The 23,502-nt window shown below is 41.3% G+C and overlaps 1 protein-coding gene across 1 annotated transcript in view; it reads right to left on the bottom strand.

Moving 5' to 3' along the window:
* The window catches only part of LOC144508568 (nucleolar protein 4-like), a 276,236-nt gene that overhangs the window by 35,807 nt on the left and 216,927 nt on the right, over window positions 1–23,502 (bottom strand). Inside the window, exons 7-8 of the mRNA XM_078236640.1 lie at window positions 11,254–11,436; window positions 911–1,102 (exon numbers count right to left, since the gene is read on the bottom strand). Of these exons, the coding sequence (XP_078092766.1) occupies window positions 911–1,102; window positions 11,254–11,436 (375 nt within the window). The remainder of the gene's footprint in view (window positions 1–910; window positions 1,103–11,253; window positions 11,437–23,502) is intronic.

Consider the following 23,502-nt stretch of genomic DNA (forward strand, 5'->3'; position numbering starts at 1 on the left):
CATCTTCCAACCCCAGCTCCAATTCTTAGAAAGCAAGGTCTGGCAGGGAAGGGACAAAAACTTAAGCGCATAGGCCTGAGGGGAATATTGCAATCAGGCCCGATTAGGTCATCAGGACTCAATCTGTAAGGATTTCACCACCTTCAGGTAGGTGTCCTTGGACTCTGCCATTTAAAATAGCTGTCAGCAGATGTAGAGACAAAAGGACAGTGATACTTAACTTTAACTGTCCCTCCCTTCTTAGTTCCTGCCAGGTTACAACGGATGAATGAGGATTAAAATTGCCACAAAATGTCAACTTATTCAATAAAAATTAATTTATGATTTTTAAAGTTATTTTAATGAATGTTTGTATTCATCAATGGACAACTTCCTATTTTTAATTCCTATTTTGGAAAGCTTTGTAAGTACAAAGATGGTATTTGCTAGGCCTACCAAAATTAAACTCCCTTCATGTATAAACCTTAGGAACTACTTCATTTTCAAATCAAAATAGAAATCAACAATCTCTGGATAAAGTGGATATGATCTGGGCATACTGAACAGCTACCTCCAACCTGAACCCTTTCTCCAGACAGTCTGTAAAGCTCTGTCACATACAGTAAGTTCACCATCACATCTGTGACTCCAGTTAATCTAGAGCGGGTGATGCCGGTTCAGTTTGGAGTGTTTTAGATGAACAATGAAAAAGAAAGTTTTCGCTTGAGAGACATGGGTATATTTTAAATACAAATGTCAAAAACTTATTATAAACCTTTTAAAATATTAAATATTCCATCAGGAATTACCTAATTGCACATATATTCATGATTGAAAATGCAAATAGACTGTTTCAACATCACTGCAGTTTTGTAAATGGCCTGTCTGACAGGACATGTTGAAATGAAGATTTACTTTGAATGTCTCTCACCAGTTCAATGCCGTTTTTTTTCATTCGCCTGCAGGACTTGAGGTAAGTGCGAATGCGCTTCCGGGCTCGCTCCTGGAATTCGGGGAACTGTCGGCTGCATGACTCAATGATAGCTTGAATCTTTTCTTTGGGCTGTTTTGAAATGGGAACCATTCGGTCAAGATTTTCATCAACAAACAGCCTCACAAACATCTGTCGGCAAAAGGAAATATTATAAAGTCATAAATCTTCAATATCATTAAAACCCTTTTTTTTTCTGTATGGCCAAGATGGGCATTGTGAGGTGGTTCCACTGTAACAATACACTAAATCAGCTTCTGAAGTTCTACCCAACTTCTACTCAACTTTTAAAGATGCACCATAGAAAGCATTCTTTCTGGTTGTATCACAGCTTGGTATGGCTCCTACTCTGCCCAGGACCACAAGGAACTACAAAAGGTTGTGAATGTAGCCCAATCCATCACGCAAACCAGCCTCCCATCCATTGACTCTGTCTACACTTCCTGCTGCCTCGGCAAAGCAGCCAACATAATTAAGGACCCCACACACCCCGGACATTCTCTCTTCCACCTTCTTCCGTCGGGAAAAGATACAAACATCTGAGGTCACGTACCAACCAACTCAAGAACAACTTCTTCCCTGCTGCTGTCAGACTTTTGAATGGACTTACCTTGCATTAAGTTGATCTTTCTCTACACCCTAGCTATGATTGTAACACTACATTCTGCACTCTCTCATTTCCTTCTCTATGAATGGTATGCTTTGTCTGTATAGCGCACAAGAAACAATACTTTTCATTGTATGTTAATACATGTGACAATAATAAATCAAATCAAATCAGAATTAATATTGGGTTGTAGCTGCTACTGAGGTGAAATATGTACTGTGAAAAGATAGTATACGAATGAGTTAATTCATCCTTATCAAATCCCTGCACTAGTATTCTCCTGGAAATGTGAATCCAATTATTTTTTAACAAAAGGTTTGCACATGAATAACTTTTTTTTAAGCAGTGTAATACCACCAATCCAGTCCTTAGTTCTGATGTGCCCAATTATATTATGCTGCACCAAAGATGACTTATAAATGCAAAATGCTGCTATTCCATCCCATTACTAGCAGTGCTCATTTTCAGAGTTGTGCTTGGTTTTATTTATCTCACTACTCATTTTTTTCATTTTACTTACATCACTGGATTAAAGTCACAATGACCAGAAGTTTTTATGGAGGTGGTGGCTATCACACAACCACCTCACTTCCAAGCTGGGACAACCCTGCCACTGCACCGTTGGGAAGGTATGACTTGATTTAACAGATGAAACGCAAACACTGTTTGGAGGCCGTCTGTTGGGAACAGGATGCCCAGAACTGAAGGACCCACACTCCACTGTACCATATGGTGTTGGTACTCACTGCCAATGGTAAAATACCAGCAGCAGCAGGAGGAGGCCCTTAAGTAGCTGTCAGACACCTATCCCATTGCTGGCAAGATTCCAGTGGAAGGGAGTAAGCGATGACACAGCGCACCCGACACTATGCCACCCAAATTTACCCCTCTCTACCTGCTAACCTGGTACTGGGGTGGGTGAGGGGGTTGGGGGGGGGGTAGGTTGGGTATGTATCTTTCTGAAGAAAAATACACAACTTTGGGTGTCCCATTATGTTTCTGATACCTGTCGGGGGGGGGGGGGGGGGGGGGGGGGGGGGGCAGAGAGAAGAGAGAGAGGGAGAGAAGGGGAGAGGGAGAGAACCGACGACGGTAGATCATGCTACAATTGAATGGAGACATTTCTCCCTGGAAACTCACCTGCCCAAACCCACATGTAATTTGACACTTGGGAGGGCAGGGCCTCAGGTGGGAAATCTGCCCATTCAGCATCCTGACAGTCTTAATTTTCAGCTAGCAGGAGTGGGTGCAGATAAAGTAACATTTAAAACTTTCTCCATCTCACTCTGTAGGCTCCCCCAGAATATGGGCACCCTCCCCCTTAGGACATGAGACTCTGGGACCCCCCCTTTAACAAGATCCTGTGATCCCCCCCTCCCCCTTCTTTCTCATGTCTGGGAATTAGGTTTTTAAAAAAGTTTTATTAGTGTCACAAGTAGGCTTACATTAACATTGCAATGAAGTTACTGTGAAAATCCCCGAATCGTCACATTCCGGCGCTTGTTCGGGTAGACTGGGGGAGCATTTAGCATGGCAAATGCACTTAACCTGCATGTCTTTTGGACTGTGGGAGGAAACTGGAGCACTTGGAGGGACGCAGACACGGGGAGAAAGTGCAGACTCCGCACGGATAGTGACCCAAGGTGGGAATCGAACCCGGGTCCCTGTTGCTGTGAGGGAGCAGTGCTAACCACTGTGCCACCACTGGAGATCTTACGAAAAAAATTCTAAGTGCCGAGTGAGTGAGAAACCGGGTGAGTTTCAGACCTTTTTTTGGGCGAATTTGAAAATGCAATCTGATGACACTCTGTCACTTTTTTGGACAGAAGAACAATTCTCACCAGTTTTGGGGGGTGGGGGTGGGGTGTGGAGCCCAAGCTCACCGGTGAAACTGGCTTCAGATTGCTCAGGGCACCATTGCGCAAGTGCCCCGATCTTCCAGTAAACTGGGAGACCTCCCCTTCCTCCCAACCCCACGGACATCAGATTGGCCGACAGCCCTCACAGGCAGGACTTCCTTCCAAGAGTGGCGGAAGCCCCACCCACTGCCAATCAACATTCAAGTAAGTGTTAAATGGCAGTGGGAGTTTGAGAGTCGGTGACTGCACATTCAGTGCAAACTCTCGGAATGATGAGCGAGAAAACTCTACCCATGAAAATGATAAGCAAGTTGAAAATTTATTACTTAAAATAATCTTGACTTATTGACATTAGTTTTAAATATTGATTTAGTATCAACACAAATTATCTAAGAGGATGGCAGAATGTATTGCAGTAAACACAAGCCAAGTTGAGACCTAGAAATAATATATAGTTTTGAGTGGAATGCCAAAGTTTGAAGAGAAAATACTTCGGGCCGGATTTTCTGACCTCAATGAGTTGGGACTGGAAATGGAATAGTTGAAAATATGGCTGCCAAGGAATGTGACCAGGAATTCCATCTCTGTTTATGCCCTCTCCCATTTTCCCAAGGATGGAGGTTGGCCCATGCTTTGGAACAGGCCCACTCCAATTAATCAGGTACTTAACATTGTTGTGGGCTCATTGAGAACCAGTGCCCAATAAGTTTCCTCATTTTTAGCGAGACAGCCAGACTTTAGCAATTGTCGGGAACCAGACAGTTCGATGGAGGTGGGAATGGGGCCAGCTTTAAGCTTATTGTGAGAAGATACAGTTCGCAGTGGTTCGGCACAGACAAGAAGGGCTAAAAGGCCTGTTTCTGAGCTGTAATTTTCTATGGTTCTATGGCACCAAAGAGGCTGAGCATGGCAGAGGGGTCCTATCCCATTATATAAATGTTCACTGATTTTAAAGAACGCACCACCAGGCTACTTTGTCCCAGGTTCAAGGCCTCCTGCAGCCCTCTGAAATGTGGGAAATGATAACTTTGCCAACCTTTGTCCTAAAACATTAATGTGCAAAGAGCAGCCACAGAAATGCCTGCCGAAGCAAATCACAACATGACCCACTTTTGACTGACTCGGATCCCATGCCTTTGCCAGCTTATTGGATGGCATGCCCATTCCTTAGGCAAGCAACTCCCAACTCGGTCAAAATAACATCTGCTACTTGTTTCACACATGTTGGCAAGCCAGAATGAAACTTGCCTCATGACTCCCACCTCCAACGGGACAAATCCGGCCCTTAAAGTTTGATTCAAGCACACAGTCACTATCTAGAAGCGTAAAAAGATTACTTTCAACAAACGTTTTTGGTTGGTGAACTTTATTTGCTTGCTTAACCTAATCCATGTTTTACGCAATATTATTCTGGAAATATTGACATAAATATGTTTATATTCTAGCTCAGCAAATAAAGTACAACCTATTTTAAGAGAATTTTTTGCAATTGCAAGTCTCTCAGAGGTACTACTAAAGCCCTTCAATTCAAAGCCTGCAATTACAGAATGTACTTTTTCATTTCTGTTTACTTTGAGGGTAAAACTCACTCCAACTTTTCTATTTTCCTTGATCGATTTGAGCCACACCTTGGCTGACCATCAGATGGGCATCAGTGCCAATTAGAACTAACTGTTAGGGGATGATTGTCCCTCAGATTTCCTCTCCTCCTCGAGGGAAGGCCCAGAAATCCTGTATTGGTATAGCAGAGATTTAAATCCCAGCAACATGGGAGTTCAACAGTCTGGGGTCCAGAATGCACCCATCTAATTTTTTTAAAATCACATTCCAAGGTTTGATAACTATAACAAATAAATGCATTCAGTTGTTTTATTTTCCCTCAAATTTTTATTCATAATTTTTTAAATCTTTTTAAAGCTGGACTTAAAGTATTAGGTCCAAACCACTCTGGAATATTTGTAGAAATGTCATTGATGTGCATTCTAAAACTGTTTATGCAGCAATGCATATAAATTACTCTAACAACTCTTGTGAACAATATACAGCCTGTTCTTAAAAGGCCGTAAGCCTCGTTGTGGAGCATCATGAAAATGCATCTATCAATTAGCAAGATAAGCTACAGATAAATCCTCTGATCTACCAGTTATAGTGAAAGTAGTGACATGGCCCTGGTGAAACATTAACTGTTTCTCTCTCCATAGATGCTGCCAGGCCTGTTGAGTGTTTCTAGTATTTTCTGTTTTTATTATAGAAGATTCTTGAACTATTTTGAGGTTCTTTCTGTCCTATCTTTGTCCTCCAAGCACTAAAGGTTTCATTTATGAGGATGTGAGGAAAATTATTTTCACCAAGAGGGTGGTTTGGAGTGTGCAATAAACTCCCCGAGGAGGGTGATGGAGGCAGATTCGATTGAGGTATTCAAAAGGGAATTAGATTGCTATCTGAAAAGAAAGAATGTGGATGGTCACGGGGATAAAGCAGAGGAGTGGGCCTAGGTATAATGTTCTTTCAGAGAGCCAGTGCAGACTCAATGGGCCGAATTGCCTCCTTCTGCACTGTAAAAATCTGTATTAGATTCAGTGCATTTTCTTTTTTGGCCAAATTACAGGCATAATATGGATATCCAATTAGGAATCCTCTGTTGGAGACTCTGGAGAAACAAAAGAGGAAGTCCAATAAAAAGATATTAGGCACCAGAGGTCATTTGTACCCTTCACCTGCACACGCACATTTGTAATCATAGGCAACAGGTTCTTAATTTGGCAGGCAAGGAGTGTTATGTTCAAGTGCTCAAATCAGTTATGATAGCAGGCTCATTGGCACAGATATGTATGAAGGCTCGATCATGCATTAACTGGGCCTATTCTTCAAAAGTACCTGAATAACAGTATGCCATGCTTTACACTGCATTGCATAAAAACAAACATGTGCCAGGATAATCATCAACCAACATGGCAAGGTACCTTTAACTATATTTCCAGGTGAGTAAGTGTCTTCATGTTGTGTTATGTACTTAAGGATACTTTTTTGCAACGTGCAGTATAAGGCTGAAGTCTACTTCTATTTTCTTCATATCTTTTTGTCATTTTCCATGTCCTTACCTCTTCAGCCTTGGTAAAGAGCTGCTAATGGGTTAAGGTGCTGTTCGGGACTTTCAGAATTGTACTCCTCCCATTCCTTTAAAATTTACCTGCATTAATTTTTCCATTCCATCACTCGTGTGCTCTTTACATTTGCCCAAACTGGATCTGGGTATGTGAGTAATGATATAACTTTGCTGGCCCAAGAAATGGGTGCTTTTAGCACCAATTCCACCCTTGCACTAGTGCATTTACTACAATAATCTCTGCAGATTATCTCAAGATTAGAAATTAAACAGTAGGAAAACCCTTCCTTCAAAATTGTTCAGCTGGGATTGTATTGATATTCTTTTTGTATGTAGTGTGACGGACACTTTTGCAACATCATACAAATAGATATATTTTTAGCTGCTTCTTGCATCATGGGCTGAGTGGCCTCCTTCTGTGTTGTAAGTTTTTAAACATTCTATACAAAGCAGTCCTAAATGTTTATGATGCTGAATTTGGAAATGTGCCAGGTGAATACTCAATATACATAAACTCTTCAGAGAAAAATATTAAAAGTGGAGAAAGAAAGAGATCTGGGTGTCCTAGTGCAAAATTAGCTTTGACTGATAAAATGGAGGATTTTCCCCCAAATTGACTGGGTTTTTATCTGTCTTCTTGCCTGTTTCAGGTGATCATATGGTTTTGAGTAGGGTGGAGGGCTATGCATTGTGATGGACAAAGTATCACATTTATGTGGGACAGTCTGGGTGGAACAGAGGATATTTCCTTTTCTGCCATTATTGGTCTCTTGATACTTATAGCTCTTACATGTTTGGAATATCAAAATATTCAACCATTTAGTGAGCAACTGAGATAGACCAGGAAGGTTATAAGTTGAAGGGGACAAGTAAGTGCCTTTAGGTTCAAGATGGAAAATCTCCAGGCTTCCTGCTCCTAATTGTTATCCTGTGCATCATGTGCTCAGCTAAGAGTAGGTGCCTATGTGGTAAAATAACCTGATAAAATTTAGCATAAAGGCTTACCCGTCAAGTTTCACCCATATGAATTTTAGTCATCTGGATCCTAGATTGCCAGAAGCAATAACGAAACAATTATGCTAGTAAACAAAGTTCGCCTTACAGTGCATTTTGTTTCAACCATTTCAATAGGAAATCCTTTATTCTTCCTTCAAGAGTCACTCTAATTTCTGAGGTAAGATTGCCATATTACTGACTTTGCCATTTATATTAATGATTTGGATGAGAAGTTAGGAGGCATGGTTAGTAAGTTTGCAGGTGACTCCAAGACTGGCGGCATAGTGGATGGTGAAGAAGGTTATCTAGGATTGCAATGGGATTTTGATCAATTGGACTAGTGGGCTGATGAGTGGCAGATGGAGTTTAATTTAGATAAATGCGAGGTGATGCATTTGGTAGATCAAACCAGGGCAGGACTTACTCAGTTAATGGTAGTGCATTGGGAGAGTTATAGAACAAAGAGATCCAGGGGTACAGGTTCATAACTCCTTGAAAATGGAATCACAGGTGGACAGAGTAGTGAAGAAGGCATTTGACATGCTTGGTTTCATTGGTTAGAACACTGAATACAGGAGTTGGGATGTCTTGTTGAAGATGTACAAGACATTGGTACGGTCACACTTGGAATATCGTGTACAGTTCTGGTCACTCTATTATAGTAAGGATATTATTAAACTAGAAAGTGTGCAGAAAAGATTTACTAGGATAATACTGGAACTTGATGGTTTGAGTTATAAGGAGAGGCTGGGCAGACTGGGACGTTTTTCCCTGGAGTGTAGGAGGCTTAGGGGTGATCTTATAGAGGTGTATAAAATAATGAGGGGCATAGATAAGGTAGATTGATGGTCAAGATCTTTTCCAAAAAGTAGGGGAGTCTAAAACTAGGTTTAAAGTGAAAGGAGAGAGATACAAAAGGGTCAAGATGGGCAATTTTTTCACACAGGTGGTGAATGTTTAGAACGAGCTGCCAGAGGTATTAGTAGAGGCGGGTACAATTTTGTTTTTTAAATAGCATTCAGACAGTTACATGGGTAAGATTGGTATCGAGGGATATGGGCTAAACCCGGGCAATTGGGACTCGTTTAAAGGTAAAAACTTGGAGGCCTGGGCAAGTTGGGCCGGAGGGACTGTTTCCATGGTGTAAACCTCTATGACTCTATAATATCATAGTTTATACTGTGTTCTGAAATTTGACATTATCATAATAGAGTTGACCTGTACAATGTTGGAACTGGTGATGAAGGTATACCCAATCTGACTTGGTCTCCCAGAACTGTGCTGGATACAACTGAGCAAACCACTCCGGTGCATTCCAGCTCAACAGGAACTGCCATCACATGAAAACTTAGATCTTTGTCAGTTTGGAATTGAATTTCTTTGAAGAAGTGCATGTCCAAGCCAAAAGGGTCTGGTTTGACGCCAGGTGGTGGTTCAGATCAGTTAACTGAGGTTTAGTTTAGCTAAGTTTAGCCAATGTAAATCATAGCTCTGGTCCAAACCATGTAAACTAAGCTTGGGTGGCTGAGCCAAACAGGCTAGCTCAAAGTCTCGTTCAGGTTCAGATAAATCAGAACTCTGTTTGGGACACTAAACGCATACAAAGGCAGTCAATTTGAATACATAAAGCCAAAGTAAAGTCTAGTTGCAAGCCAGTAAATAAAAACTCAAATAACCCCAGAATAAATTATTCTCGAGTAAACATTTACTCCTCAATGACTGAAAGCTGAAAGTGATGAACAAAGCATCGTAGCTGTGAGGGACAGCTCGGTGGATAGGATATTAGTATGTAGATAGGCTGGAAAATTGGGCGGGGATCCTGGATTCAGGATTCAATCCTGGACCGGGGAGCGGCGCGGGCTTGGAGGGCCGAAGGGCCTGTTCCTGTGCTGTATTGTTCTTTGTTCTTTGTAAAAACTGTCAGAAAATACAATAGGGGCGATCTTACTAGTTCGTCATGCTGGTTGATTGGTGCAGTGAGCGGTAAGATCACGAGAGAGGCAAAGAACGGGTTCACGCCCGGTTTCTCACCTCTCGTGATCTTACCAGCCCCAATCGGCAAAATCAGCCTTCTGCCCGGAAGGGCACAATGAATTTAACATTCATTAGGTCTTTTGAATATCATTAGTGAGTCCAAGAGTTCGAGCTCACTTGCCTTAACGGGCTCGCCGGTGGAGGTCCTCACTGGTGAGGATCACGAATGGTCCCCAGCAATGGAGACCTGATGAGATGGCCATTGACACCCCTTGGGTGGCCGGGAGCAGGAATGGGCAAAGCCCCTTGGGCACTGCCAGTCTAGCACCCTGGCAGTGCCCACCAGTCTAGCATCCTGGCAGTGCCCACCAGGCAATGGGCAGTGTCAGGGTGGGGCCTAAGGGGAGGGGCGAGGCCTGAAGGGGCCTGCGCACACTACTTCGGGGATTCAGGGAGATGATCGACCAGGGGCTGGGAGGGATGGTGGTGTGAACGGGGGTGGCAGTCGGCTGGAGTGGGGGGAGGTGGTGAGCAGGGCCGCGATCGGTGGGAGGGGCTGCGATTGTGGGCAGGGGACAGGAATGACATGTGTATTCTTGACATCGTGCACTGGGAAATCAGGGTGCATGCGCAAGCATCCTCTAGCAGTCAGCAGCCAGCTTCCTGGTGTGAATAGATTCTGTCCACTCTCCCAATGCAAAAATCACACATTGTCTCATTTTTTTTCTAAGTGTCAAAGGATTTGATTTTTTTCTCTCCCCAAAATAAGAGGTCTGAAACTCTCCCGTTTTCATGCACATTTGACACTTACAGCAGGATTTTACGGCCTTGCTCATCCCGAAACCGTAAAATCCCGCCTGAGGTCAATGGAGCTTCCCATTGTCCGCTCCTCATCCGCTCCGATTCCCGTGGCGGGTGCGGTGGAAAAATTCTGGCACTCGAAAATTTTTTTTTTGAAAGATTGCCCCTAATATCTAATCAGCAACAAAACAGACCATTAGCATTGGGAACAAAAGATGGGTGGGTTAATGCTTTGTGTACATCTTGTGTCAAAACTGACAGTTTTGAGAAAGAGATCACACCCTAATTCAGCTCGCTTTCCTCCTTGTAGATCTTATTTTACCAACTGTGTTTACCAACATTTTTTGTTTTAATTCAGATTTCCAGCACTTGTTTCTTGCATAGCCAAAGTTGGACCCAGCCCTAACGATTGTTTCCAGGAACTACTAACATATGCCACTGTATGTAGCACTGCTGCAAGTCTGCAGGAGTGACATGATCACTCTCCAGTGACAGCATCACCTCAGTTCGTCTACTCGCTTGGAATTAGTTAATGAAAGCACTTATAATCATGACCTAGTGGACGTAAAAGCAAGCAACTTTTAAAAAATTGGAATTGCAGGGACAAAAATCAAAAAGTCAATGCCACAACAATTTCTGGATAATTCCAGACAATGAAGAGTCCTTCAAAACAGGAAATATATTAGGTCTGAGTGGGACCTATTCCAGCATCAGCTTTTGTCTTGGAAGGGTCTAGGAAGGATTTGGCATCTATTGATGGAAATGCTGCTTCAGCTTTATTTAAGTGAAAAGAATTATCTGGCTTTAAATTCTTATCTATGGGCTATACTGCATAAACCAGTTAATGAGAGTGATGCGTTAAAAAAGACTGTGGCTCTGTTAGAGTCTGTTCCCTGAAGTGCCTTGAAACTGTATGCAGGAACTAATACATTGTTCTTACATTGAAGGCCTTCAGCCGCTCAGGATCCATTCCCTCCGAGTCATTGATCTTCTCATTGTCTTCATGGTCATCGTGATCATCATCATCATCATCCCCACCCCTGTTGATTGACAGGTCCTCTGGGCAACTTCCCGAAAGCTCATTTCTGCCAGAGTCGTAGCTTCCTGAGCTGTAGGGTGGAGACTGGAACAAAACATTATTCAGCAGATTTAATTTAAGCTTTTAAAGAAGTCATAACATTTTTTGGTCTTAACACTTACAAAGTCTAATCAATTTAAATGTGCTGTCTCCATCCACTCAGTTTGATAGATCCTGATTCTATTAGGTATATACTTAAGAGTTATTTTCATTCACTGGTGTTGATTTGTAATTGATATACACAAGGAATATTAGTTCAAATCTAAATGTTTTAGTTGTTCATAATTTGATGCTCCGACAACATTGATAAATCCAGATAAATAATTGAAGTATAGGAGGAATGAAAATGAAATGCACAGCTTCTCCCAATGACTCAATTACTTAGGATGAAAAATACTGCATTTAATCTCCTGTCTGGAATTGGAATTTGAATCTACAACCTATTGAGATTTCTGCATTATTTCAAAATACACAACAAAGTGGGGTGAGTCGAATCAAAATTAATTTCCTCAAATCCTAGGCTTGATGTTATCATGGGTCTTCTTCCTATATTCCCATAGGCAAACGCTTTTTCATGTAACCACAGCAACTTTCAAAGGCTGATATTAACAACATATGCTAGCTGGAGGTGATTGTTAATCGTCAACGTGATTTTTAAACTGATCAGTCGTGCTAAGTTACTGGAGTAGAAATTTGTTAGTGCTTTGCCCAGTTATCAGGCATAAAACTGGAGGCAAGTACATCAGTTTAGCAATGAAACTGCCTGTGCCTGATCTGTTCAGGAGTTGGTCCCACTATTAAATTTGTGGGCCCAATGTTTATAGGTGTCCCAGATATTAGGCATGTCTTTCTCAAATTTTTCAGTGATCTCTGTGGTTGTTAGCAAACTTTAGTTTTTGATTTTTTTTTCTTTAAAATACCTTTGTACAAAGCTAGCAGTAGTTCAATCCATTCCCCTCTCCTTGAAAAATCCCGACAGCAACAACAGCCCAAATCTGTTTTTTTCTTGTGGAGCATGCTACTTGTGGTAGCACAAGTTTGGCAATGGGCCCTTATTATGTAGATTAGGTTTGAAGATCAATTGCTTTTGATTCAGGGCTTTTTGCTTCAGGCATGCATTGCATTTGCTGCGGTCTTGGCCCGAGAATATCATCTCCTTAACATGGACTGCACAGTGACACAGAGGTTAGCACCGCTGCCTCCACAGCGCCAGGAGCCCGACTCAATGACGGCCTTGGGTGACTGTGTAATATTTGAACGTTCTCCCTGTGTCTCCATGGGTTTGCTCCGGGTGCTCCGGTTTTTTCCCACGGTTCAAAGGTGTGTAGGTTAGGTGGAGTATCAATGGTAAATGTGTGTGGTTATGGGGACAGGACGGAAGGGAGGGCCTGGGTGGATTGTTCTTTTGGAGAGTCGGTGCAGACCTGATGGGCTGAATAGCCTTGTTCTGCACTGAAGGGATTCTTTGGTTTTGATAATAATGTCTCAATAATTTTATATAAGTGGGAGAAAACCATGGAGACTAATGCTGCATGCTTCCAATTGACTAATATAGAATGTTATTTATTGAGGAGTTTGTAATATTTGCCCTCCTATAGAAAAAATCCTTAAAATAAGTTATATTTCAAGACTTGAATAGCCCAGTACACGTAGCATGACTCTTCCTGTATTTCTTGCAGAAAGCTGGTCAACTGACAAGACATCTCTCTTTTCCTTCCTGTCACTCCATATTTGTTGATACAATAGTCTGTGCTCCTCTTAATTTTCTGTTCTTGTTTCTTTCAAGCTCCAAATACTCCATCTTTTTCCTTGAAACTATCAATGTTTCAAAATCAATAGTCTCAAAACTGTGAAACTACTTCTCTTCACATGGTAGGGTAGAGTATAAAGGAAGAAATAATGGGAGCTTGTCAGAAAGGTACAGCAATAGTCATGGGAGCTCTTAATTTACATATAGGCTGGAAAGGGCAGTTTTTTTAAATCGTTTTTTTATAGAATCCTACAGTGCTGATTGGCCCATCAAGTCTGCACTGACCACAATCCCACCCAGGCCCTATCCCCATAACCCCATGCATTTACTCTATCTAGTCCCCCTGACGCTAAGGGCAATTTAGCATGGTCAATCCACCTAAACTGCACATCTTTGGAGTGTGGGAGGAAACTGGAGCACCTGGAGGAAACCCACGCAGACACGGGGAGAATGTGCAAACTCCATACAGAGAGTGAGCCAAACTGGGAAGCAAACCCAAGTACCAGGCACTGTGAGGCAGCAGTGCTAACCATTGTGCCACCATGCCGTCCCAAAAGACATTAGTGAACCAGATCAGTAGATACTTAACTCTGGATATTTTTTATTGAATTCAAATTCCACCATCTGCTGTGGCAGGTTTCGAACCCGGGTCCCCAGGACATTAGCTGAGTTTCTGGATTAATAGTCTAGTGATAATACCACCAGGCCACCACCTCCCCAGAGTTCATAGGATGTTTTTAGGATAGTTAGATTCCAAAAGGCATTTGATAAAGTGTTGCATCAAAGGTTATTCCAGAAAATAAAAGTAGAGAGGTAACATATTGGCATGGATAGAAGATTGGCTGGCTAATAGGAAGCAAAGAATAGGCATCGATGGGTCTTTTTCAGTTTGGCAAAATGTAATGAGTGATGTGCCACATGGATCAGTGCTGGGATCTCAACTGTTAACAATTTATATAAATGGTTTGGATGAAGGGATGGATGGGATGGTTGCCAAATTTGCTGATAACGCAGAAGTAATTAGGAAAGTAAGTTTGTGAAGAGGATGTGAGGAGACTGCGAAATATATAGATAGGTTAAGTGAGTGGGCAAAGACTGACAAATGGAATATAATGTGAGAAAATGTGAAATCGAAAGCAGAAAAGAGAAGCATAGATCGAAATGGGGAGAGATTGTGGAGCTCTGAGATGGAGAGGGATCTGGGTGTGTAAACCATAGAATCCCTATAGTGCAGAAGGAGGCAATTTGGCCCATTGAGACTGTACAGATTCTCCGAAAGAGCACCTTATCCAGACCCACACCCCTGCCCTATCCTCATAATCTATCTAATTTACACATCTTTGTACAGCAAGGGGCATGGCCAATCCACCTAATTTACACATGTTTGGACTGTGGGAGGAAGCCAGAACACCCAGAGAAAATGCACGCAGAATGGGCAGAATGTGTAATGTCCACACAGTCATCCAAGGCTGGAATTGAACCTGGGTCTCTGGCGCAGTGAGGCAGCAGTGCTAACCACCCTGACTTACTGCATGAATCACTAAAGGCTAGTGTGCAGGTACAGTAAATAATTTGAAAACTAATAGAATGTTATCATTTCTTGCGAGGGAAATTGAATGCAAAAGTAGGGAGGTTATGCTTCAGTTATACTGAGCACTTGTGAGACCACATCTGGAGTACTGTGTGCAATATTGGTCACCTTATTTAGGGAAGGATGTAAGTACATCGGAAGCAGTTCAGAAAAAGTTTACCAGACTAATACCTGGAATGGGTGGATTGTCTTACAAGGAAAGGTTGGACAGGCTCGGCTTGTATCCACTGGAGTTTAGAAGAGTAAGAGGCAAGTTGATTGAAACATATATGATCCTGAGGGATCTTGACATGGTAGATGTGGAAAGGATGTTTCTTCTTGTAGGAGAATCCTTATCTAAAAATGTTTAAAAATAAGGGGTCGCCCATTTAAAACGGAGGTGAATTTTTTTCTATCAGGCTGTGAGTCTTTGGAACTCTCTCCTTGAAAAGCTGGCGGAAGCAGAGTCTTTGAACATTTTTAAGGCAGAGGTAAATAGATTCTTGGAAAGCAAGGGGGTGATAGGTTGTAGCAGGTAGGTGGGATGCAGATTTGAGGTTACTATTAGATCATCCATGATCTTATTAAATGGCAGAGAAGTCTTGAGGGACCAAATGGCCTACTTCTGCTCCTTGTTCATATGTTCCAAAGGAACATGGGAATTGGAATAGGCCATTTTATAATATATAAAATGAAAAAGAGTGACGAAAGTAAACATTGGTCCTTTAGAGGATGAGAAGGGGGACGTAATAACTGGAAATGTGAAAATGGCTGAAGCATTGAACAGGTATTTTGTGTCGGTCTTCACAGTGGAAGACACAAATAACATGCCAAAAATTGATGACAGGTGAGAACTGAGAAACTATCGTTATCACGAAAGAGGTAATGTTGGGCAAGTTAATGGAGCTAAAGGTAGACAAGTCTCCTGGCCCTGATGGAATGCATCCCAGGGTACTAAAAGAGATGGCAGGAGAAATAGCAAATGCACTAGTGGTAATTTACCAAAATTCGTTGGACTCTGAGGTGGTTCCTGCAGATTGGAAAAGAGCAAATGTGACGCCACTGTTTAAAAAAGGAAGTAGACAAAAGGCGGGTAACTATAGGCCGGTTAGCTTACTCCCGTAGTAGGGAAAATGCTTGAATCTATCATCAAGGAAGAAATAGCGAGACATCTGGTTATAAATTGTCCCATTGGTAAGATGCAGCATGAGTTCATGAAGGGAAGGTCATGTTTGACTAATTTGGTGGAATTCTTTGAGAACATTACATGTGCAGTGGACAATGGGGAACCTGTGGATGTAGTGTAACTGGATTTCCAGAAGGCATTTGACAAGATGCCGCACCAAAGACTGCTACATAAGATAAAGGTGCACAGTGTTACAGGTAATGTATTAGCATGGATAGAGGATTGGTTAACTAACAGAAAACAAAGAGTGGGGGTAAATGGGTGTTTTTCTGGTTGGCGATCAGTGACTAGTGGTGTGCCTCAGGGATCAGTGTTGGGATCACAATTGATCGATTTACATAGATGATTTGGAGTTGGGGACCAACTGTAGTGTGTCAAAGTTCGCAAATGACACTAAGATGGGTGACAGAGCAAAGTGTGCAGAGGACACTGAAAGTCTGCAAAGGGATATACATAGTCTAAGTGAGTGGGCGAGGGTCTGGCAGATGGAGTACAATGTTGGGAAATGTGAGGTCATCCATTTTGGTAGGAATAACAGCAAAATGGACTATTACTTAAATGGTAAAAAATTGCAGCATGCTGCTGTGCAGAGGGACCTGGGTGTCCTTATGCAAGAATCTCAAGGAGTTGGTTTGCAGGTGCAGCAGGTAATTAAGGAGGCAAATGGAATTTTGTCCTTCATTGCTAGAAGGATGATGTTTAAAAACGAGGTTATGCTGCAGCTGTATAAGGTGCTGGTGAGGTCACACCTGGAGTACTGTGTACAGTTTTGGTCTCCTTACTTGAGAAAGGATATACTGGCACTGGAGGGAGTGCAGAGGAGATTCACTAGGTTGATTCCAGAGTTGAGAGGATTAGTTTATGAGGAGAGACTGAGGCTATACTCATTGGAATTCAGAAGAATGAGGGGAGACCTTATAGAACCATATAAGATTATGAAGGGAATAGATAAGGTAGAAGCAGGGAAGTTGTTTCCACTGGCGGGTGAAACTAGAACTAGGGGGCATAGCCTCAAAATAAGAGGAAGCAGATTTAGGACTGAGTTGAGGAGGAGCTTCTTCACACAAAGGGTTGTGAATCTGTGGAATTCCCTGCCCAGTGAAGCAGTTGAGGCTACCTCATTGAATGTTTTTTAAGGCAAGGATAAATTTTTGAGAAGTAAAGGAATTAAGGGTTATGGTGAACAGGTGGGTAAGTGGAGCTGAGTCCACGAAAAGATCAGCCATGATCTTATTGAATGGCAGAGCAAGCTCGAGGGGCCAGATGGCCTACTCCTGCTCCTAGTTCTTATGTAGCCCATCAAGCTCGCTTTGCCATTCAATATGGTTATGGCTGATTGGACACTTCAATGCTTTTTGCACCCACTATCCTCACTATCCCTTTGTGTGAAGAAGTTCCTCCTCAACTCAGTCCTAAATTTGCTTCCCCTTATTTTGAGGCTGTGCCCCCTAGTTCTAGTTTCACCCACCAGTGGAAACAACTTCCCTGCTTCTATCTTATCTATTCCCTTCATAATCTTATATGTTTCTATAAGGTCTCCCCTCGTTCTTCTGAATAACTTTATGTTATTGATATGTATGTTCTCTTCTCATTCTTCCCTCCCCCTTATACTCAACAGATTTTTAAAGCCAAAGCTATGCACCACTTAATTCCATTGGATTGGCCATGGTACATTCTCCCTTAGTGTCCAAAGATGTGTAGGGTAGATAGATTAACCGTGGTGAATGTGCGGGGTTACAGGATAGGGCAGTGAAGAGGGCTGGGTAAATCACTTTGTCAGAGAGGCGGTGCAGACTCAATGGGCTGAATGGACTCCTTCTGCACTATAGGGATTCTATTCTATGATTCAAAACATCACACCAAAATAGTTGCTGAAAATCCAATCAATCAAATGTAAATTCATTACCAATAGGTAATGATTAATCAGTAGAACACCAAGAATTGAAATCTATCAATTTTTTTTGCAAAATTATGATTCATAAACCAGCAAGTGCAACGAAATGCATCAAACTAACCAAATTTATTTCCTTAGTTTCCAGTTGCCATTTTGCTTCCTCACCTGGATGAATGTGTGCAGCGTGCAACAATCGCAACATAAACATTAAAAACATTTTAAAAAAAGGAATTCTGAAAAATAAATACCAAAAATCTCCATGAAATTGCTCACTTAAGTGTTCAAAATGCTTCTCACCAGGGTGTCCATATAGGCCTATCCTTTTGTCTGGAGCATGGAATTTGAGTTGTAAAGCTACTTAGGTATTTCCAGACCCTATGGATAAATTGTGTGTATTTGACAGAGGGAGATCATGAAATTTGTGGTTCCCATCATGCACAAACAGAACTGCAACAATCACACTGCATCACAACTCATGTCACTGCAAAGAAAATTTGTAAATAAATGGCAGCAAAATTTTTTTTAAATCAGTAACAAGGATGGATGTATGCACCAGGACTACATGGAATTTTTATGAGGCCTCATAGGCACTGTAATCATCACTTAGTGAACCAAATCTGGATCTGAATCTATGAGCGGCCACCTGTTTAGGTGTTGAGTATTGGAAAGATTTCCTTGGACTCTTTGCTCATGACTTGAAAACTGCATCCTTGTGAATCACATCAAACTTTCCACATCTAGGTGGCGGAAATGTTTCGTCCCCAAAAACAGACGCAGGGACTGCGATACACAGTTACCCTCACCCATTAGATGCAATACAAGCAGGACATTATCTTCTACAGCTATCAGCTCACTTACACAAGCCCTATTTACAACCAGCACTAAATGTGCAGTTGACTGGCTCTACACAATCGGTGTTGGACCCAAAATCAATAATTGCTAGCACTATATAAAGTTGACCTGCACTGTCTTAATCCTTCCTAATTCTGTAGTTATCTGCCTTCCTCTAGTCTGGCCTCTGGTGCATCCCTGCTCCCTGTCATTGGCAGCTATGACTTGAGACCATGCTCTATGATAAAGACACAGTATGGGATTTTCCAGTCCTGTCACAAAGTTAATTGGCTTTTGTCTGCTCTCCAAATTTTTCGGTCCCACCTGTGTCACCAACATGGGTGAGACCAGAACATCCTGGCCACTATATACATGTAAATTGTTGTTACTATCATTGTCACATTACATAATGTTAACATGTGCATAAATTATAAATGTACCCGTAGACCACTACCACAAGCTCCATTTTAAGCATGTTTGCAAGTGTGACATGAAGACTCCAAATATCAACTATTGCACCTGGGAGTCACTATTTGGCGAAAAAGGGAAATAATGACATCTCATTTGGGCTGGAATACACTATCACAAAGACCAGTGGCCACAGCAGCTTGGCAACAGGTGTCAATGACAAAAATAACAACACAACATGACAGCTTCATGTTCCGCACTTGGGGCAGAACCTGCCTCTCAAAGATTAACCTTCAAAGCCATTTGCAAAGGTGCACCAAATAAAGACTCCTTCACCTAAATGTCTTGTTTGCTGTGTGTTCATCATTTCTTGTGGATGGAAGAATGTCAAATATTTAAGGTTAAATAATCCAGCAAATGGTGGGATATCTTAATGAAAGAAAAACAACCTGATAATGTTTTTCTCCCAATTTGCATGGTTATTCTGCATGAAGTCTTTGATTTAGTAGTGATTTAACACAAAACCCAAGGAGCTCAAGTTCAAATAAATCTGCAGTCGTCTGACAGAGGTTGTAAAACCAAACGTTAACCTGTTGGTTCTCTTTATAAATACTGATTGGCCTACTTTATTTTGAAACTTTTCTTTTTAGCTCAAATAACTCCCTGTATAATTACAGTCAATTATCCATAAAACTTCAAATTGTAAATTATTTCAAAAGGAACAACATGTAGCATAGGGTGAGTTACGAGATACATAACTTCAAGGTTGATGTGACATTTATAAGCTGCTCAAGGTTTGCTTCTGTGGTTTATGGCATTTGCTTGAATGGCTTGATTGTGTAACTGACTTGTAACTCACTCCTACCCATTCATTATCAAACACGTTTTGAAAACCTTTGTGTACTGGAAATCACTTTTATACTAGCTGTTGAATTGTAAGGATTCAATAATATGGATCACACCATGAGTGACTACTTTTTAAAGATAAAGTGGTGGCATCGATACAGAAATGGTTTACTGAAATATAGATAACAGAAAATAGGAGTAAATGGATAGTTCTGAGATATATCTAGTAATGTCCCTCAGGATCAAAGGGTCATCCTTATAAGCCCAAGCCTATCTGATGATTCCAAATTTCCCATAAGCTTTGCCAGTGATACATGTCTACAAAATTCATTCTAACAATTTTTCATGAGATACTTTTTTTTACAAACTCACTGAGCTAAACTATAAGGATTTTGTCCTGGCTCTTGTCTTCAAACAGTTTCTAAATTGTACATGTTTGATTATTGTGCCATTCAATGTTGTTATCTTACTTCATCTGTAAGTGAATTGATCAAATAGTTTTAGCCTGTAGACACCGGTCTCACGCTGAGTGCTCAGAAACTCACAAATTCTCTCACTAATGGCAGTAAAGGAAGATACAGATTAACATAGGAATGGGAGTAGGCCATTCAGTTCCTCCAGTCTATTCTGTCATTTAATTAGATCACAGCTGATCTGTAACACAGCTGCAAACTTTGGTTTATAAGGGTGCTGATCTGCTTATGGAAACTGCAGTTACAAATTGAAATTGAGTAATAATTGGGAAAAGTCTAAAGTGAAGTAACACTTGCAGATGAGCAAAAGACTCAAGATTACAAGATAATTCATTAGAATTGTTCTTGATAGCTGAATTAATGCCCCATCATTATAGCATCTGTGTGTTTTATAAATAATTCCAGGGTTTAGTCTCCACTACTCTATACCTGGATTTTCTTTCCATTTATTGATAGCTTTTCGTTTGATTAAACAATTTCTTGATATCATGCTTGACATTACCTTTACTAGTCTGAACCCGTGTTCCCCTAGTTCTACTCTTACAGTTTCATTTAATGTACCATACACTCTACAAGATTGTCCCTCAGATGTTTCCATTCCAGGATCTAAAACCCTAGTTTCTCCAGTCAAATCTCAGATCACTGAAAATTGAGATCAGCCTCATGGCTCTTCTGTGCTCTAAGGGCTAGATTTTACCAAATCCAAATCAGGTGGGATAGAGGAAAAGGCCGAGCCATAAGGCCTGCCTTCTCCCACTCTTGAGGGCAGGGCAGGCCCACTCCAGTTAAGGACTTAATTTATATTGTTTGGCCTCATTAAGAGCTCGGTTCCATAAAGGTATTCTTAATTTTCAGTGAGGTAGCCAGAGTTCAGTGGCTTTCTGGTATCAGATCAGCAACATGAAGCATTAAAATGCAGCATTAAAAGGGACAGCATTCAATTTTTGGAACATACCATATGATGAAGACGACCAGATCTTCTTTCCAATGAAATAAATGTTAATGGATAACCATGTTCTATAAATTTACATCCCAACACTGAGAACAGCATCCTTTATTTTGATTAAGTTCACTATTTTAGAGAAACCTAACCTCTGGCCACTCTTTATATAAACAACCTCGACTTCTTAGTTCTCAAATAATTTACTAGCCATTGTTTCTGACACTCCAGAATCCATGATGTGGAGATGCCGGCGTTGGCCTGGGGTAAACACAGTAAGAAGTCTCACAACACCAGGTTAAAGTCCAACAGGTTTATTTGGTAGCAAAAGCGCTTTTGAAGTGCTGCTCCTTCATCAGGTGAGTGGGAGTTCAGTTCACATACAGGACATATAAAGACAAACTCAATTTACAAAATAATGGTTGGAATGCGAGTCTTTACAGGTAATCAAGTCTTAAAGGTACAGACAATGTGAGTGGAGAGCGCGTTAAGCACAGGTTAAAGAGATGTGTATTGTCTCCAGCCAGGACAGTTAGTGTGATTTTGCAAGCCCAGGCAAGTTGTGGGGGTTACCGATAGTGTGACATGAACCCAAGATCCTGGTTGAGGCCGTCCTCATGTGTGCGGAACTTGGCTATCAGTCTCTGCTCAGCGACTCTGCACTGTCGTGTGTCGTGAAGGCCGCCTTGGAGAACGCTTACCCGAAGATCAGAGGCCGAATGCCCGTGACCGCTGAAGTGTTCCCCAACAGGAAGAGAACACTCTTGACTGGTGATTGTCGAGTGGTGTTCATTCATCCGTTGTCGTGGCATCTGCATGGTCTCCCCAATGTACCATGCCTTGGGACATCCTTTCCTGCACCGTAACAAGTCGACAAGATCTTCCTAATTTTTTTGGCAACTGGAATTGATGCAGTTATCAGGAAGTTACCCTGTTTTGTTTTATTTTCCCCTTTTAGATTTACTTTTTCATTTCCAGTGACCCTGTTCGATTTTACTCCTCTCTAGTGCCCCTTATAATTGCTATTTCCTTTGGATTTCTGTTTTATACTTTTAACCTCTCCTTTGTTGTTGAATTAACTTAGCTGCTCACTATTTAATAGTTGTGTCGGCTTGCGTACCTTTTTTTAGATTTCCTTACTTATTAGTTTACTTTAGTTGTTTCACTTCCTTTCTTTCACCTTTTCTCCGAGAGGTTCCTCGCTGTTCCTTGCCATGTTACTCCAATAGTTTAGGAGCTGTGGGGTTTTCTTCTGATATTGATAGTTCCCGATCACACCTACATCCTTCTTAATCCTCGACATGAAGTTTAAAAATCCTTGGCATCTCTCCACCTCAATGCATTAGGATTAGTAATTTCAGATCAGAGAGAGCTCTCTAAGGTTGCAGCTACTCTGGTGAATGAAAGTAGAGTTTAACTTATTCTGGTGAGGCATTGATTCATGTATTTGCATAAATTTCTGTCTGTCCTATTTTAGTGTGGTCACCAGCCCATTTAATTTAAACAAGCTAATAAATAAAAGTGTACAAAGGAATTTTGTGCTGACTTTTTAGGTACTGCACTACCGAAGGATGTTTAGCCCTTTAGACATTAAACAATTGATTACATGAGGGAGTTGAACTGATAGTATCAAGGGAATGAGAGGAAAAAATAAGGCATCTGTTAATTTGGTTAAGGTTTGCTATTTCAGTATTCTGATATTTGTATATTATCCACATATACTTGTGAATCTTCTCTGTTCTTGTTCATGGTTAATGGGAGGAAATGGTATGTCTCTTAACTGTTTATCGAACAGCTGAGAGAAGATATAGTGCCACATCTACAGCAAGCAAGAAAGATTAAAAGGTGCTTATTGTGTTACTCATTGTGTTAAATCTGGTTATTACATTCCTCATTGATTTTAATGACTTTCAGTATGATGAATCCAATAATGTTTTGACATTATTAGCTGATTTCTTTGTGATGAAATTGTGATTTTCAGGTGAAGTGGGGTGAGAGAGGGGTATAGCGGGTCCTGGGCACAGATATACCATTCAGTATCTATCTTTACTGTTTTTATTTTTATCTTATTTTCTGTACAATTTCCTATGACCAAATTTGTATTGGTAAACTAGCTCTATCAATGTATCACAAAGCAATTACACGCTCTAGCCAGTGGTGGCACTGCGGCACCTCAACTGGGTCAGTTACACTGGGTCAGTTACAGTGTGACA

The sequence above is a fragment of the Mustelus asterias genome, chromosome 20 (genome assembly GCF_964213995.1).
Source record: "Mustelus asterias chromosome 20, sMusAst1.hap1.1, whole genome shotgun sequence".
NCBI lineage: Eukaryota > Metazoa > Chordata > Chondrichthyes > Carcharhiniformes > Triakidae > Mustelus > Mustelus asterias.